Raw genomic sequence first — 18,546 nt, 5'->3', positions numbered from 1 at the left:
TTTCTTTTTGTTTAATCCGCACAGGTGCATGGGTCATGGTTACAGTTTTAGAAATTTTCGGTAATTAAAGTGCCGCCGAAGGCGAGCCAGGTTATACCTACACACACATATGTATCTATTTAAATGTCGAGGTAAGATTACTCTCGTCTAAAAAAACAACACACTCACACGCAGATCTAGTAGCGAAGCACTAATTTTTTCATTTGTTTCATTTTCTGATGATTTCTCAACAAATTCTGATTACGATAAACCATTTATTCATTTTAATAAACGAAGAAATTTAAAGAAGAGCTAGATCATACTGCTAAAGTGATTTCAATATGAAGACCATTTAATTTATATTTATCTATCCACCTTAACAGTTTTAGTAATAGAAAATACTACAAATGGCGCAGTGAACGCCATCTGTAGCACGATGCTACATTTTAGGATTACGTATGTTCCAAACGAACTGTTAAGACAGCAGGTAAAAGTTGGTCTGTGTTCTGTCGAGCTGTCTGCGACGCGCTGATGAGATCCACAAAGATCGAAATCGCGATCCGCGTCTGGCAGTTTCGACAGAATACAGACCACTTCGAATTATTTCATTCGATTAAGCTAACATGCCTGTCACGTTGAGGTTAGCCACGGCGGGATTCGTTTTCAGCAAGTAGATATCTACACAAGTGGACCTTGTTGGAGCATACGTAATCCTAAAATGTAGCATCGTACTACAGATGGCGTTTACCGCGCCATTTGTGGTATTTTCTAAAACGCGCTGTTAAGACAGCAGGTAAAAGTTGGTCTGTGTTCTGTCGGAGCTGCCTTCGACGCGCCGATGAGATCCAAAGAGATCGAAATCGCGATCCGCGTCTGATCAGAAGAGTTAGCTGCACTTGTTTCCATTACAGACACACCTACGCTCTAACATAACCTCATTAGGGTATTATTACATTATTAGTACATGTGACTAGTTATTACTTTATGCGTAACCCTGGAAAAACAATCTTTAATGCAACTTAAATCTTAAGAGAAAGATGCATAAATATATAATAATAACGTTAATCCAGCTTAACCAATATTTATTTACTAGAGTAGATAAGAGCGTGTTTACAGAAGGCTTATCTGCTGCAGAGGTCATAATCATTTTTATGCGATATCACTGCTGCAACACTAGTTGATTTTCCCTTATTACATTATATTTAATTTAATAAAACAAGCGATGTATGTATTCGGCGTTAATTTATGGTACACAAGGGAATTAATGATGTGTACGTCCAGCCATTACACAAATGACTATAAATACGCCCTACGCACTATAAGATTAATGCACTGTCATTTTTTAGAATCAAGAAAAGATAGATTGCCTTTACACTATACACATAAAATGGATCAAAATAAAAAATTACATTATTGTGACAAAATATAATAAATTTACTAAATTGATTCTTCAAAATACATATATAAACATATGTCGTATTTACGCTGATTTTAAAGATTAGAGTCTGATAAAAACTCAAACATGTAAAGACGATAAGGAAATAATGTATTGAGAGATGTACTCAAAAGCATTTAATTTTAATTTGAATGAATTTTCATTTTTATTAAAGGTAAATTTTTGGAGACACTAACGCGCGATTTTTTAATGTGTTTAAATTTATTATTTTGTTACGAGCGAGTGACGCGGGAGACGATCGATACGGGGCGCTTTTTTATTCAGGCAGTCCAGGATGATAAATCGCACCTAGAAACGACACACAAAGTTAGATAGTTTCTGAAAGTTTCAGAAACTTTCTGAGCGTAACCTTTTACTATACCACGGAGGAGAGTCGATTAAAGACAGATGATATAGTGTATAAAACAGAAGTCCAAAATGTGATATAAAATAACTGGGATAAATATGGGATTAGTACAGATTACGTAAACGAAGTAAACGCAATCTCTCAATAATTTTATACGTTATGAACTTCTCTCAAATCCGCTACCATTTGCAAGTGGTTCCGGATCCCTTAACAAATTTATTAGGCAGTTAGATACCCATTTCCATCCGTTATTTACTGAAAGAGGCAAATGGATCGATGCTGGTGTATGCACCAGGATTATGCAATATGTTTTCCACTTGTTTGCACATTATAGCAACAATCAAGCCGTTGTTATTTAGAGTGTGGATACATGAACAACAAAAGAATACCGCATAGCATGATTAGAAGCCTGTCAGTTTGTAATTTGTCAATGATTGTTCATTTTTTTTGATACACATAACTTTGTGTTTTTGGCCTATGTATAAGGTAAGCCCATCGTACGTAAAACGTTTTGATATACATAATTTCTGACCGCTGGTGGGACAGGATGTTGTTCGTTCGTAGCATTTTTAAAGTGGCTTTATGCCAAAACGATATGAGTTATTTCGGTCGAGGGGCCGATTTCGACTTCTAAGAAATTTCCGAGAGAAAAAAAAGAACCAAATATTTTTACTTTTCTCCAATCAACTATTTAGATTTTCAGTTATGGACCAACTTTCTATTTTAAAGGTACCTAGTAAAAATTAACCGTGAAATATTTTCAACAGCATAAAACCAGGAATTTGTTAATGCGGGTAATAAAGACGTAGTGTAACGTAGTAACTTTTGATATTATCTTTTAGAAAAGAAGTTACAAAAAGCTTACAATTACCCACATAAACCTAACAACACTTACTGATAACACCTTATCTTTAAAGATGCTTGTACAAATGTACATATATCAAGTCCAAGGCAATCTGAGAGGCGCCATCGTGATAGCTAATTACAGCTATTACACAGTTGGTACACCTAAATGTATTTTAACGTATAATGTGCATGTATTTGTATTTGTCTTTCATACTTTGGTAACTATCATTTCCCGCAAATAAATAGATAGACCTACCGACATTTCCTTTCAGTGTTCCCTCTTAAGAAAAAACAACTGTCAATGGCGGCTCGTGATACATCAAAAAAGGGTGTTCTACAAATGGTTACTTTAAACTTTCGTAGGACCAAATGCCTTTAAAACATTCTCGTTGAAGTTATCAACTTTTATATATTTTTTCAGTAGAAAGTTTCTATAATTTATGCTAGCTAGTGGGGATTTAGAGAAAAGCGGTGTCTAATGTTCAGCACGAAACGGCCGTCAAAAGCCAATTTTGCACAAGAACATCAGCGTTGGGTCAGGCACACTAAATTACTTTTTTGGCAGTTCTGTACCTATGCACCAGCGGTCTCTGATTCCTATTAAAATGAATATGATTTCCCATGAATATAAGTGCATGTTTCAGTCTAACGAATTATTTCCACTTTTATTATTGTTCTCTTAGATTATATCACACACATACTTCTTTACAGAGTTGTCAAATGTGACAATAATATTCCGCGCTTTTAAAAAATTTAAACCGAAGCAGATAATCATATATTTATTTAACATGTAAGTAAAGGTATTCATTTTTATACCCATAAAAAATATAAAATAACCTTCCCCTCTACATTTACTACATATACCACCCAGATCATTGTATTATGTCGAATAAGTAGTTGTTAGTACGTACCTAATTCCAAATTATTTCAACTAATTCCAAGGTCACTTCAAATTTTATTCAGCACACATTCCTTCATTCATATGACACTACTACATCCGCGCAGATTTATTTAAATACTCCGCATGTCTCTATATGTACGCACTATCAACATCTCAATCATCACCATCACAGGATCGTCAGACGCACCTCCTCTCTTCCCTATCCTAAGTTAATCTTCGCATTTCCCTACAACTAGAACATCCAACACCCTTAACTATTTGTCAACAGTAATCTAATCTAGGTCTACCCCTAGTCCTCTTAGCTCCTATTTCGGCTTCTAATATGTTTCTAACTAGCCTCTCATGTCTGAGAAGGTGTTCTACCAACCTATCTCGCCTATTTCTTCTTGACTTCCATAGCGTCCTCTGTTCTCCTACTCTTTCTAACTTTCTCTATCCACGGTGTCCTCATCATTAGCCTGTAACGTCACATTTTGAACGCTTTTAACCTTTTTTTCAGCCGCGCTCGCCGTTCAGAATCGTGCTCCAAACATCTCTAACAATCCTTTTCAAATTTATAAATTAGGTAATCATTACCGAGCATATAAGTGGCTTCTTTTTCTTAAAGGCGATCGACCCTGCGCTATCCCTTGTATTATATATATCATACTGTTTTGTCAATACTGCTGCCATTATATTTAAGGCTATCTCTAACTCCCCCTTGCTAGATACGAATATTGCTAATCATCTGCAAATCTAAGCATACTAATTTTTTGCCCCTGTAAAGTCTAAAGTCGTCTTCTATCTCTGTATCTCATCCCTACAATTTTAAGTATATTTCACATCTTGTCCCATTTAACATTGTCAACAGCTTTTTCTAAATCTTCGTACGCGCTCTTTCTTTTCTAATGTTTTCTGCATTGTTACCACTAAAGCTAAAATGATCTCTGCGTTCCTCTATTTCTTCTAAATCTAAACCCATATTGGCTTTCGCCCTCCTATCCATTTTCTGTGCGATTCCAGTTAAGGTTTTTGGAGTATGGGAAGTTAAGCTAATTGTTCTAAATTTCTCGCATTTATCCGGGCCTCTCTTTTTTGTTGCGACTAACTACTACCACGTTCCGTTTATAGTCCTCCAGGACTTCCTGCCCGTATCCCATTTGTACCCGGTGCCTTATTATTCTTTAAATATTTTAATGCTAAATCAAACTTTTTCTCATTGTGGTGTATCCTAGCTCACCTATCTCCACACTATCCTTTTTCTATAATACACCTCCTAACTCTTGATCTGCGTACTGATTCTTAAAATATTCTTTCCACCTATCTGATGCCTTTTTCTCATTTTCTATCAAAATTATTTCTGCCTCCTCTATATACATGTACATTCTACTGATAGCAGCATTCAGGAAGATAATAAATTCATTATCATTTATTCAATTTCTTATGAGAAAATTCACCATCTTATTATGTTTGAAATGTAAGCCGATATTCGGATCATATTATCTTGCTTCCTACTGCTGCAGGCCTTGGGTCTCAAAGCCTGCGGTAGGGGGTTTTAGTTGGTAGGGGCTCGTCGAGACTAAATCGAACGCTACTCAGTCGTACGAACGACTGGGCGTCTTTGAAGATTACCTTCCTCCACGAAACAAAAACCTTACCTAATCGGCTGACGTGATGTTTGTTAAGAGAACAGAGGATTCAGTAATGGGTTATATTATAGTCAATTTGATTTGGTTGTGTATTTCTGAATGGACATACGCCAAGACAAATTAATGTGGTAAACAAGTAGGTGTTGAGAACGAACATGTGTTTTTGTTTGCGATACGACTTACCGGGTTGGCAGAGCCGACTCCAGTGGTAAGGATTGCAGCAAATGTAAACGGGATCGGAGACTGACCTGCAGCTCGGTAGCCGCCTTAATTCGTTGGCTTGCCGCAATTCCGGCCATCGCCATGTTTGGCAACAGAGCACGTGCGGTTCGCCGTTTCGTGGTAAAAGTACACAATTGGATAAGTCCTGACCGCGACGCTCTATTGCCATCAACAACATTTCTAATTGGTTATCCTTTAATCGTTTTAGGAGCTCTTGCAAGCAGCTTTCAGGACCTCCATTGGCGCCATCGTCGCCGGCGACGTTTCGCCTGAGGCGAGCTTTCAGCAATCGTTTAGTGTAAGAGGTCCGTTTGCTGCGGAACATGAACATGAAACAGGATTTGTCCGCTCCGTGGGACCAGCATTTGGGGGCCACTTCTGTCCCTGTGCAGCCGCAGCAACAGACGACCACCTCCGTTTCTTCTTCCTCGAACGCGTTGCAATAGCTTGGCCCCTTCGTTTCCACGCCACTGTCGCTCGGGATCGCAACAGTCGGCAGCCGCTGATGAAGTTGATGATCGCGTACGCACAGGGTTGCTACAACCGATGGGCACACCGTGAAAATATCTCGAGACACGACGACGAATACCACCACAAAAATAATGAGAGCGAACACCTAAACAGCGCAACCAAATCAAGACCCGCGGGTTGATCCCAGATGGTTAATGAACCTTAGACGCCGCAACAAACTTGTTAAGTACTCGCAATATTTATTATTCGAACCAAAACAACGCGGCCTTTCCTTTTCTCCTCGACGACGACTCCAAAGTAGGTACTGTATCGTGTTGTTCACTTCACGTGCAACTAGCTTTAACAGTAACAACCGACAACTTTTGAATAAGCATTTGTAAAACAATAAGCGTCTGACACAATCACTAGGAACACACACGCTTTGATTACGACCTAATAGTGTTTCAAATGCTTCGGAAGAGGTTTTTCTCTTTCTCCTATTATACGCGACAATTTCAGACGGAAGCTCTTGGTTAAAGAATGACAAACGAAGAACTTCACCTTGTATAGTGGAACGAGAACATAACCGGTCACCGATCTGTCGGTTTAACCGGTGTTTTTGATAATGTACGACAAGCGGATTATACCGGCAAGGACAAGACGGTAGCTAAACGAAACCGCCACACTCAACAACAGCTCACTTGCGACTGCGGTTTGAATCGGTATTCCGTATTTGTGAGTTGCTGGTTGACGCACCGGCCGCTAGAGTGGACCGGTCTGTACAAGTAGTGGGGCCTTGGCGCCGTCTGGCGCCAGGGCCGGATTCTCACCGTTATTTACCGCGCTTGATACAGGACGACGTCGGGGCGTTGTAAAAAAAATACCCTAATTGACCTGCACGAGCCATGCCAATGCTCCGCCGACAGACAATCAAAGCAAAAATTCGTCGCTCAAAACGGAATTTTTATTATAATGCTTTACACCGGCGGTTTATCCTTTTTCATACTAAATTTGGAATACAAGAGGTAAATCGCTAAAGGAAAGTATTTCAACATCTGCCTCGTGGAAATCACGCGGAAAAGGAAATTCAGAAAGCATTTTAATGGTGCTAGTTAAACCCATCCATCCTGATGAGCGGCATGGGCTAACTGTTCAGAATTTGGGAGGATACCGTTCTGGTTATGGTCCAACATTCTCTGTAGTTTCCTTGGATCCCTCAGGCAAATGCTGGGGCAGTAATATTCCACAGATAATCATTCGCCCTCTTCTTTTCTTCATTTCGTCCGTCCGTCTCATCTTCATTCCAACCATAATCCACCCACCCCAATAAGCTAAGCTCATGGGACATGACACTTCACACATGTCAATCAAGGAAACCTTTTTCATCAAACCGAATCTAAACTCTATGCATAGCATTTCATACAAGTCAATCAGGGAGTCCTCTCTTAGAATAGCCCAGCCTAAGATGATGGAGCGTGGAACTTCAGACAAGTCAATCAAGGAAACCTCATCCATCTAATAGGATCTAAACTCTTAGCTCATAGCATTTCATACAAGCCAATCAGGGAGTCCTCTCTCATAATAACCCAGCCTAAGATGATGGAGCGTAGAACTTCAGACAAGTCAATCACATTTCATATAAGCCAATCAGGGGATCCTCTCTCGTAATAACCCAGTCTAAGCTGCAAAGCATAGAACTTCATACAAGTCAATCAAGGAAACCTCTTCCATCTAATTGGATCTGAACTCTTTATGCATAGCATTTCATACAAGCCAATGAGGGTGTCCTCTTTCACAATAAGCCAGTCTAAGCTGATGGAGCATAGAACTTCACACAAGCCAAGCAAGGAAATCTCTTCTGTATAATTGGATCTAAACTTTTAGTGCATAGCATTTCATAGAATTCCATCAGGAAGCCCTTTCTTATAATAACCCAGCCTAAGATGATGGAGCACAGAAGTTCACACAAGTCAATCAAGGAAACATCCTCCATCTAATTGGATCTAAACTTTTAATGCATAGCATTTCATACTAGCCAATCAGGGTGTCCTCTCTCATAATAACCCAGCCTAAGACGATGGAGCGTAGAACTTCAGACAAGTCAATCACATTTCATATAAGGCAATCAGGGGATCCTCTCTCGTAATAACCCAGTCTAAGCTGCAAAGCATAGAACTTCATACAAGTTAATCAAGGAAACCTCTTCCATCTAATTGGATCTGAACTCTTTATGCATAGCATTTCATACAAGCCAATCAGGGTGTCCTCTCTCATAATAACCCGGTCGAAGCTGATGGGGGATAGAACTTCACATAAGTCAATCGAGGAAACCTTCTCCACCTAATTGGATCTAAACTCTTAGTGAATAGCAGTTTTTATTATTGTTTTTTCTATGATTGAAAACCTGACTGGCGATAGTGTCGATACCCTTCATCATACTTACTTTCCAAGAGCAAAATGAATTCGCATTTGTTATTGACGTAAAAAAAAAATGATCCGGCACCGCAGCTTGACTGGTTGAAATTCAATTGTTCGTCAAAATTGTGGCGCCAGACAGGAAAGTTTTAAAAGATCCTTCTGTTATAACGAGTTGATTGTGTATGCTGCCATCGCATTGTCACTCGGCTACCGTGTTAATATAATTATGAATGGGTTTGGATCCCCTTTCCAATTCATTCGTCCGCCTGCTCTCGTCTTACAGGTAGGTACAACTACAATACATCGTTTTCAATGGGAACCTCTCAATCCGGCAGATGCAGTTGTCAAACATCTACATATACTAATATTATATATAATACCTATAATAATAATTGTATATAAATTATAAGTATTACATTTATATACAATAACAATAACATAATAATAATTGTATATAAGTATGCAATTTCCATATACGGTTCAGCATTCAAAATGGATGCGGTAAAAAATTTTTTTTAGTAAACTTGGTTTCATATGATACATATCCGGCTCGACCTTTGTATTCTACATTCATTTTGGAAACCATATTGAACACTTTTCGCAATCAAAATAAAAATGTGTGAAATTCCAAATAAGTAGTAGTGTAATATACGGAAACATGGGTGAATGTTCAAAAAATATAATAAAATGCGAATCTTACAGCTCTACTTAAAGTCTTTGGAAATATGTATCGTTATCATTATCATCATCATAAGGTCGTCACGTCGTCAGTCCTAAGACTGATTGGACATGTACTCACTTTTTCCCATCGAGAGTTAATTTTTGCATTTCCCTAAAATTAGAATATCCCGCAACTATTTGTCAATAGTAATCTAATCCAGGTCTTCCTCAACTCCCTTCAGCTCCTGTTTATGCTTTTAATGTCTCTAGCTGATCCTTTACATCTGCCTATCTGTTACTAACTTCATTTATCATAACAAATTAATTTAAGTAACTATTTAAAGTTACATGTGATTAAAAGGCATTTCCAAAGCGGTAAATAGAAAAAAAATGCTGTTTCCGCCCGGGATCGAACCGGGGACCTTCCGCGTGTTAGGCGGATGTGATAACCACTACACCACGGAAACAACTTATGAAGGTCGTTGGTGTTATGTGGAATATATAGAACTTCAAAATTATTATGTACCGTTTTTCTTTTATTCTAAAACTTCTATCAACATTCGATTTTTCAGAGAAAATTTTCATATCACTATTTTCACCCAATACTTATTTAATTTAGGCTAATTAGTTAATAAATCGATAAATAATCGAAAAAAAGAATTGAAACACTTTCTAGCTTTTAACTGCTATAATAACAATAAAGTACCAATATCAATACCATATTCAAAAACTGTTGGCATCATGAGATTCTGTGTACCTTTTTATATAATTATTGATTCTGAAAGCACATCAAATATCCTCCTTTTCCCAGTGAATTCACGAGCGCTTTTTTATGTTTAAATTATTTTATCTATTTTAGCAAAAATTATGCTAAAAAGTACCTGTTTGCTATTGTACTCAAAAAGCGTTGGCACCATGAGAATCTCCGTACTTTTTTACTTAAGTATCACTTCTAGAAGCTTAGTAAATACCTTCCATCTCCTAATAAATACCCTCCATCTCCTAATAATTTCACGAGCGCTTTCTTATGTTTAAATTATTTTATCTATTTTAGCCAAAAATTATGCTGAAAAGTACCTGTTTGCTGTTGCACTCAAAAAGCATTGGCACCATGAGGTTCTCCGTACTTTTTTACATAATTATCACTTCCCAAAGTTTAGTAAATACCTTCCATCTTCCAACAAAATTACGAGCGCTTTTTTAAGTTCATTTTATGATTAGGACGAACGCCGGTATTCTCATGAAAATGGAACGGGACTTAGCAGGAGAAGTATTGTGTTCGTTTTTTTAGCTGTCCTATATTTTACCGATCCGGTATTTTGCCCGACTAGTCCAGTGGAATCCCACATTGGAAATGTTTTCAAATGTAGAGTTTGCTATATTAGCAATAGGTCTTCCACCTGGTCTGACAATATGTATACAATAAAGGCATAACTATGTGTTATATGTGATACCTATATAAGTGTGTTAAGGTTTCCTGAAAGGCGGCACTGTTGTATGTTCAAAGTAAAGGTGCTTGTCTCTTATAGTTAGTTGTTATTAAAACAGAAAGCGGAGGAAAAATAACCAAAAAATACATCACGTATACTGTATACATGAGGTAGATGAAGTCGATTGTTTTCGATGAGTTTTGTTGAGCGCCTCGCCGGAAAACGCCGCCGATGATGGTCCGGTCTCATCAAATCGGAGCACGACCGGGCAACGTGTGATTAAACGTTATTTGTCTGAACAACGATTTTGAATTCTCGACACGAAGGTCCCAAATGGCAGGTTTCGGTAAGTCGGCATTCGACTAAAGAAGACACGGACGAAGTCCGAGCAGTAACGACATACGGTTATAATTTTCCCAGTTGGCCTCATGTTGTTTATTCCGTTAAAATATTTTTTATTACTCAACAACAAAATTTAATCTGTCATTATTGTATTTAATCAACGATTGTAAAAGTTATTATCAATAGATTGGCAGGACACCTTCTCAGACTTGAAGGGCTACCAAGAGACATTTTAGAAGTAGGAACAGGATTATAGAGAAAATACCACAAATAGCGCGGTAAACGCCATCTGTAGTCCGATGCTACATTTTAGGATTACGTATGCTCTAACAAGGTCCACTTGTGTGGATATCTACTTGCTGAAACGAATTCCGGCGTAGCTAACCTCAACGTGATAAGGCACGTTACCATAATCGGATAAAATAATTCGAAGTGGTCTGTATCCTGTCGAAACAGCCAGACGCGGATCGCGATTTCTATCTTTTTCGATCTCATCAGCACGTCGCAGACAGCTCCGACAGAACACTGACCAACTTTTACCTGCTGTCTTAACAGTGCGTTTTAGAAAATACCACAAATGGCGCGGTAAACGCCATCTGCAGTACAGAAACGCACTGTTAAGACAGCAGGTAAAAGTTGGTCTGTGTTCTGTCGGAGCTGCCTGCGACGCGCTGATGAGATCCAAAAAGATCGAAATCGCGATGCGCGCCTGGCAGTTTCGACAGGATACAGACCACTTCGAATTGTTTTATGGGATTAAAGAGGATTAGAGGTAGACGTAATAGATTAGATTACTGGTCGCAAATACCTTGATGTTTTAATTTTGGCGAAATCCAAAAATCACCTCGAGATAGGAAGCGGTGGAGGTGATGAGATACTTCAAACATTAAATGAAATAGTAATCGGACGAAACGACTCTCGGTGAATTGATTATCCTCAAAATTTGGGACTAGCCCAAACCTCCTTGTGTACTGACAATTACTACCTACTTTAATGACACGGTGGCGACTAGTGATGTTTTTATTCTTCTTCTGTTCTGACAAAAGAAAAAAATCGAACTGATTGTTAACTCTATCCCTCGGACAGACAGAATGTTATTAAAACACGATTTTGTATATACTATTCGTAAATAAAAGATTCATGTTCGTTCCTATACTTTTTTATAAAAAAAAAACAATAAACAATATTCTTCTTCAAGAACAAATTTACTACGTATATCGAAAGACTAATCCTACCTAGAAATGTGGACTCAATAGGTCAAAATGGTGCACAATGGACAGGTAATCTGCTATTATAAATAAAAAAAAAAAAGATTCAAATGGAAATTTGGAAAAACTTTCTGTATAAGTACATAATGGCTAAGAATATGTACGGATAATCGTTAACATTAATCTTGAAAAAAAGTACTGGTTATAGTTTGACTAACTTTAGACAGCGGCGGCTCGTCTTCATAAAGAACAACATATACGTTAGTTAACGCATAATAATAACTTGAAATTAATTAATATAAGATTAATTGACTGGCCATTCGCTGCAAATATTGCAGCTACAATGAGCATACATATGTATATGTGTGGGTATTAAACTGCGTGCTGGGTTATCCAACAAGACTAAAGGACGCCAAGAAGATTCGCAGTGAACACATAATGTTTGTTGGGTGGCATAACACTCGTATATTCGAAGTGATCAATGTTATAATTCGGACGATCAAAATTGGCAAAGCCCGCAATTAATTATCTATGGGGATGGACATACCTTCTTTCTTTAGTCCACTTGGGAGTGTTGTTATTTGCTGCGTTTTGAACATGTTCTTGTTAAGTTAGGAAATACCTCATGAGTAGTACAGACAAATTGATAAGAGATAACCGAATAATAGTAAGCGATGCAGCGGTTAAAAGTTGGTTAGGTATGCAAAACATTAGGATCGGCTTCATAACTGCCTGGTTGGAATCATATCTTTAAAAAAGTCTCTACTTTCCTAAACTCCTGAGAATGTTGAACTTTCTTTAAAGTCCGATGCCGGCAACATGCTCAAATTCTGCTTGTTGGCGTCTCTTTCTGTTTCACATTAATTGGCATAATGTTATTCCTTTTCTTTAGTGTCCGCTGCAATTCCTATGTGGCATCTCTTTTCCTATTTACAATATTCCATACAACGTCTGACGTTCTGTCAGCAACCGCTCTAGTTTAGTTCGTAAGTTGAAAGAAGAAAGTAAATGCGACAGTTTTATTGCGGACTATGCCAATTTTGAACATCCCAAGTATAAGTGATTGTAAGGTACAAACAATCAGTGAAAATGGGAAAGTTTTTTATGTATTGTAGTTTATATATGACACTCGCATTCTATACATGTTATAAAAGTAATTGTAATTATTTACATTTTTTTGTTATGCCTTTTGTGTTCTTACTTTCTGCAGCTCTTACGGAAAAATCGGCGATGATTATTACTGACATATTTTTATATGAGGTTTTAATTTCTCACTGAAACTCTAAGATTATTTTCTTCAATCCTAAATACATAGCGGATTTGGGTGGGTAACTGAGGACAAAATCTTTGCAATTTGCAGACAGACAACAGTTGTACACACACATATACACGTACACACATGTGTAAAATATCCATCGTATCGGCAGTCTGCAAATTAACGACAAGTGAACAAACAAGCTGGCAAACAGTGGTTTTTGCACGGCATGAGGCGCCCGTCGACCGCCGAGGCGCGGACGCTTCAACCGTCGACGCCGATGACGACGCTGATGGGCCCAGCAGGCGCCCAACGTGACGCGCCGCGGCGACGGACGCGCCGCCTGCCTGACGGACGACGTTGACGCTCTTGTTTCGCATTTTGGCCGCCGGTTCATCAGGCGTCGCGACTCCCCCAACAATGGTCATGTTAGTTTACATTTGATAATTACTTTTTGCCTTTGTTGTCGGGGTTACAGCTGTAATTGCTATTACTTTCACGTTTATTTCAACCCAGTTAGAATATTCACTTTCGCTGCGTCGCTTGGAAAGGTTGACGCAATATTTTTAGGGAAAACAAACAAATTTGAAATTCCGATGGAATTTGGAATAAATCAAGTTTACTATAAATATGATACTAGACCAGAAGGTAATTGGCTAATTGGTAATTATATTTAACAATTCGTTTTAAAGATATAACCTTTAGTGTATGAATTAAGAATATTATAACAAACAAGAGCCAGGAATTTCATTAAATTGATAATTTTGAAACAGAAATATTATTTAGGAATTAGCAAGAAAATATATAAGTATGTATGATCAAGTCTTCAATAAAGCTCTAAATTTCAAAATTCGTACCTATGTTTAGGCAACCCCTTAAACTCTTCCTTCTAGATGGTTTCATATACAACTTTTCGAGAACTCAAATTTAAAAATTACAACCTTAAGGTACCTAATTAGAATTACCTCTAGTAAGTACCTGTCTATTAGAATTAGAAGTCATATAACGGCTCCTTATAGGCATTCGTCAATGCACGAAAAAGTTTTCACCTACATTGGTTTTGAGTATAAAAAAAAATACAAAAAAAATAACAAAAAATTGCGTTCATGCCATATCGAGTCGATTAAATTTTATTGTGCAGGGGATGGAATAAATTAAACGGCTCCTTTGTTCGTCATCGCGAGGCTATCCGAAGGGGAAGATTATCCACCCTCGTTTACTGCACTAGGGGGTTGCATCTATGACAGTGGCACCGCCGGCGGTGGTAAATCGGAAGAAAACATGACACCACCACCACCACCACCACCACCACCGCACCACCATGGTGGCGACTCCATCATGTCCTGTCCCCGCACCCTTATTATAGGAGACGGCATATCGGGGGCGAACGAACAAAATAAGCTAATATTGTTGTACGTCGGCCCCTCGTTGGCGAGACTGGCCAGGCCGGCAGGGGCGCCGGCTCCTCCGGAGACCCGGAGCAACTCGGAGCCAGCCAACGTTCACCCCCTTGCCGACGCCGGCGGTTGGCGGCATCCTCTCATTTCAGGCCAGGAAATAATACCACATTCATCACATATTCTCCTTCTTAAACGTAATCGAATACAGTGTGTCGCGAAATATGTAGGTACCCAATAAAAATTATTCAGAATTGTGCGAAATTATTGAGAAATCACGTTTACATCATCGGATTATCCAAAAGGCACGGTGCTCTCACTAGTTATCACTAAAGGTATGTCCGTATGTTGCATAATGCGATCGAATTTTTAATAGAGAATAAATCAGGTAGGACCCCTAACGGTAACCCATTAACTTTATCTTAAGGCTGAAGATGATGTTAACCCTTTGATTTTGTCTTAAGACTGAGGATTATATTAACCCTTTGATTTTGTCTTATGAGGATGGATAATATTAACCCTTTGATTTTGTCATAAGACTTCGGGTAATTACAATCCTTTGATTTTGTCTTAAGACTTAGGATAATTATAATCCTTTGATTTTGTCTTAAGACTTACGATAATGTTAACCCTTTGATTTTGTCTTAAGAGTGAGGATAATGATAATCCTTTGATTTTGTCTTAAGACTGAGCATAATATTAACCGTTTGATTATGTTTTAAGACTGAGGATAATGATAATCATTTGATTTTGTCTTAAGCCTGAAGATGATATTAACCCTTTCATTTTGTCTTAAGACTGAGGATGGATAATATTAACCCTTTGATATTGTCATAAGACTTCGGGTAATTACAATCCTTTGATTTTGTCTTAAGACTTAGGATAATTATAATCCTTTGATTTTGTTTTAAGACTTACGATAGTGTTAACCCTTTGATTTTGTCTTAAGAGTGAGGATAATGATAATCCTTTGATTTTGTCTTATGGCTGAAGATGATGTTAACCTTTCGATTTTGTCTAAAGAATGCTTTGATCTTTCGATAACGTGTGACGCCATTAAGAAATCTTTTTAGGCCACCCTGTGTACTCATTTATGCTCGTTTATAATGTTTACCCGCCAGCGAACAGACCAAATCTAATGGAAAACGAATTTACTCTTATTTGTTCGTAGGCTCTGTGACGTCACGCAGGGTGCCATACCCCAAGCCAGCCTCAAATTAACGGTGAAATAGTATGGTATTAAATTTCACCCGCGCACCCTCAACGTATACGTACTAAATATATTTTTACTACATATCAGAAGATTATCATCACAACTTATTGTATAGATTATGACACCGTCTAAAAGTATCAAAGTCCTCATGATTATTTACGTTATAGAATATAAAATTTGGGCTCATGAACACACGATTTTTGGTTCTCTCTAACATCTAACTAATGTTTATAAAATAATTGGAAGTTTTTCTAATTAGGGGCCGTCTATAACTTACGTAACGACAAATGCATCAATTTTTGACTGTTTCCGCCCGGGATCGAACCGGGGACCTTCCGCGTGTTAGGCGGATGTGATAACCACTACACCACGGAAACCACTTGAGTTTGCGAGTGGATATTAATAGAACGAAAATAAAATGGCGGACAATTTGCATAAGCTGGATAATAATATTTTGTAAATGTTAGCTCATATAAGCCTGACAAACTAAAATGATGCTGAATTAACTGATTAGAAAATCTAAAAAAAAAAGTTAAATGACAATGAAAAATCTTGTAAAAGGCAGATTATATGGTTTAATCGCCAGACATTACGAAGTTTCTTATTTCAGCATATCTAGAACTCAATTGTATACTCATACATTTCCGTGTTTTTTTAATCTTCACAGACAGCATTTTTTCACGTTTATTTGTATTTGATCACCGACTACCACTGTTGTAATTACTTTCAGAGTAACAAAAACTAGAAATCGCATGATCAATAAGTTTTGATGTTTGCGTATTATAATTCTAATATAGTACCTAACATGTTAGAGTTATAACAAAAGCAGTTCGTCAATTATATTTTTTTATCCTAGAGGTGATGCACTTGAAAATACGATAAAAGAAAGGCTTCCTTACATAAGTATGCCACATCGGATTTAATCTTGACAATGAGAAAGAACGAATGCTTGAAACATTTCGTCCCCTTGGCAATTAGCTATCTCTTATTTGTTTGAGAGCTCTCGTGTTTTATTTCTGGCTAAGTAGTAAGACATTAAATTATTACGTTGTTTTCGTTGAAATGGTCGGTACAGTAGGTAAAGGTGATGCCAAACGGCAAGCAAGCAGTAGTCTTATGATAAAGACCGTTTTGCATTCAAAGGAGACTGAGAGGTTGACTGCCTTTCACAAAGCCTTCGCTTTCTCTTCATTTCGCTTCTGCAAACTTGGACTTGGATTAACAATAGTCTCTCAAAGTGTATATTTCCACAATGTGGATAGCAATTAGTCGGTTTCGGTGGTTTGTCAAAAGGACGTGGTTTCGGAGCAAATTGAATTATTCTTAGGATACAGAAACAACATGGCTCGGTCCTCTGGGGAAATTAGATTCCATCAACTGCTACTGCTGCTGCTGCTGGTGCTAATGCTGATGCTGATGCTTCTCTATTGCTGATGCGCCACCACCATCTCCACCATCACGGCTCACAGCTCTCTGTCTCTCTCTCTTCTTCTGAAATGACGATGTAGTGTCGCACTTTACTAGTAGGTATATCTGCTGGTACAGGCATGGAGCTTAATAAAGAAATTAGAACTGGCAACTTTCAGCAAACGAATAACAAACTTTGTTGGAACGAAACGAATTGTTTGCCCTTTGAAGTTTTCGATAGAGTCTGATAAGCACCGGTCGATGATGGCTACATGTTTATGAATTAACGATAACCCAAAACGAGAGCCGAACAAAATTGATGTGATCGAATGGAAACGGCTCTTAACAAAACTCTTTCCCCATGGACCTACACTACTATTATTCAGTTATGATTCAAAATGAATACAAATTGAAATGATTTAGAGATAGTTATTATAATCATGACTAAATGTTCCTCATTACAACTAATAACATATGTATCGAGAGTACCTGTAGAGATAATTCACTGATATCCTATATCCTACCAGTTATATTAGATATTAGGCATTAGGTAGCCGAAAATCATGCGTTCTTTTGATTCGTAGCTCAGAAACTGTTTATTTTTTGATCTCGTGTCCATCATAAAAACTTTTAGATCAGAAAGATAGAAAGAACATCATGCTCCATTTACAGTCAATTTGACTTAAAGCCAATTTTCTATAAGGATTCTGCGGGATCCTTTATGGTGATAATTTCTTCAGGGTATTACAGTAAAATTTGAAATATTTTCATAAGTGTTTCTAATAGTACTCACCAGGTATTCTATATTCTATTTTATATTCCCCGTATTCTATAACATTCACTTCTCAATTCGAATATAAAACTTTTGTTGTTACAATCTGATAAGTGATCAAAAATTAAAATTGGAAGCAGCTTTTATTTTCAAAACAATGATAAGAGCTCCATTTATTCCTAACTCTTGAAGCAATCCTAAAATGTAAAATAAAATATTCCGCGAACCATTTAGCTAAAGGTTCCCGACGTTTCTTTATTATACAATTTTTCTCAAAGCATTCCTCTACATTTAGGTCATATGGACAGTGTCACAGTGAACTTTTTCGATGTTTGAATTTTCCGAACATATAGACATAAAGACATATTAAAATCAGAAACAGGATCAGAGGAGTAGAGGTAGACATATATTAGATTACTGTTCACAATAAATTAAGGACGTGGGATGTTCTAATTTTAAGGAAAAGCGAAGATTAACTCAGGATAGAAAAAATTAAAGGTGCGTGTCCAACCAGTCTTAGGACTGACGAGCTTATGATGATGATGACGATAGATATCACTCAGGACCAAACAAGAAATATTTATAAAACATCACCAAAATATATGTCAGACCAGTC

The 18,546-nt window shown here is 37.6% G+C and overlaps 2 protein-coding genes and 2 non-coding genes across 4 annotated transcripts in view; 1 reads left to right on the top strand and 3 right to left on the bottom strand.

Moving 5' to 3' along the window:
* Positions 1-6,545, bottom strand: part of LOC108734313 (mothers against decapentaplegic homolog 6) — an 80,877-nt gene extending 74,332 nt beyond the window's left edge. Inside the window, exon 1 of the mRNA XM_018465807.1 lies at positions 5,340-6,545. Coding sequence (XP_018321309.1) covers positions 5,340-5,709 — 370 coding nt within the window. The 5' untranslated portion in view covers positions 5,710-6,545. The remainder of the gene's footprint in view (positions 1-5,339) is intronic.
* Positions 6,546-9,300: 2,755 nt separating this feature from the next.
* On the bottom strand, positions 9,301-9,373 carry Trnav-aac. Its single transcript has one exon. It is a non-coding gene; the product is annotated as a tRNA-Val (tRNA).
* A 4,239-nt stretch (positions 9,374-13,612) lies between these two features.
* Positions 13,613-14,800, top strand: LOC108734317. The gene is made up of 2 exons (XM_018465817.1): positions 13,613-13,789; positions 14,283-14,800. Exon 2 carries the CDS (start codon positions 14,423-14,425, stop codon positions 14,777-14,779), a length of 357 nt encoding a protein of 118 aa, XP_018321319.1. The 5' UTR covers positions 13,613-13,789; positions 14,283-14,422; the 3' UTR covers positions 14,780-14,800.
* A 1,255-nt stretch (positions 14,801-16,055) lies between these two features.
* Positions 16,056-16,128, bottom strand: Trnav-aac. The gene has a single exon. It is a non-coding gene; the product is annotated as a tRNA-Val (tRNA).
* Positions 16,129-18,546: the final 2,418 nt, after the last annotated feature.

Source organism: Agrilus planipennis, unplaced genomic scaffold (assembly GCF_000699045.2).
Source record: "Agrilus planipennis isolate EAB-ADULT unplaced genomic scaffold, Apla_2.0 scaffold83, whole genome shotgun sequence".
Classification (NCBI taxonomy): Eukaryota; Metazoa; Arthropoda; class Insecta; order Coleoptera; family Buprestidae; genus Agrilus; species Agrilus planipennis.
This window is presented reverse-complemented; position numbering and strand designations above follow the sequence as displayed.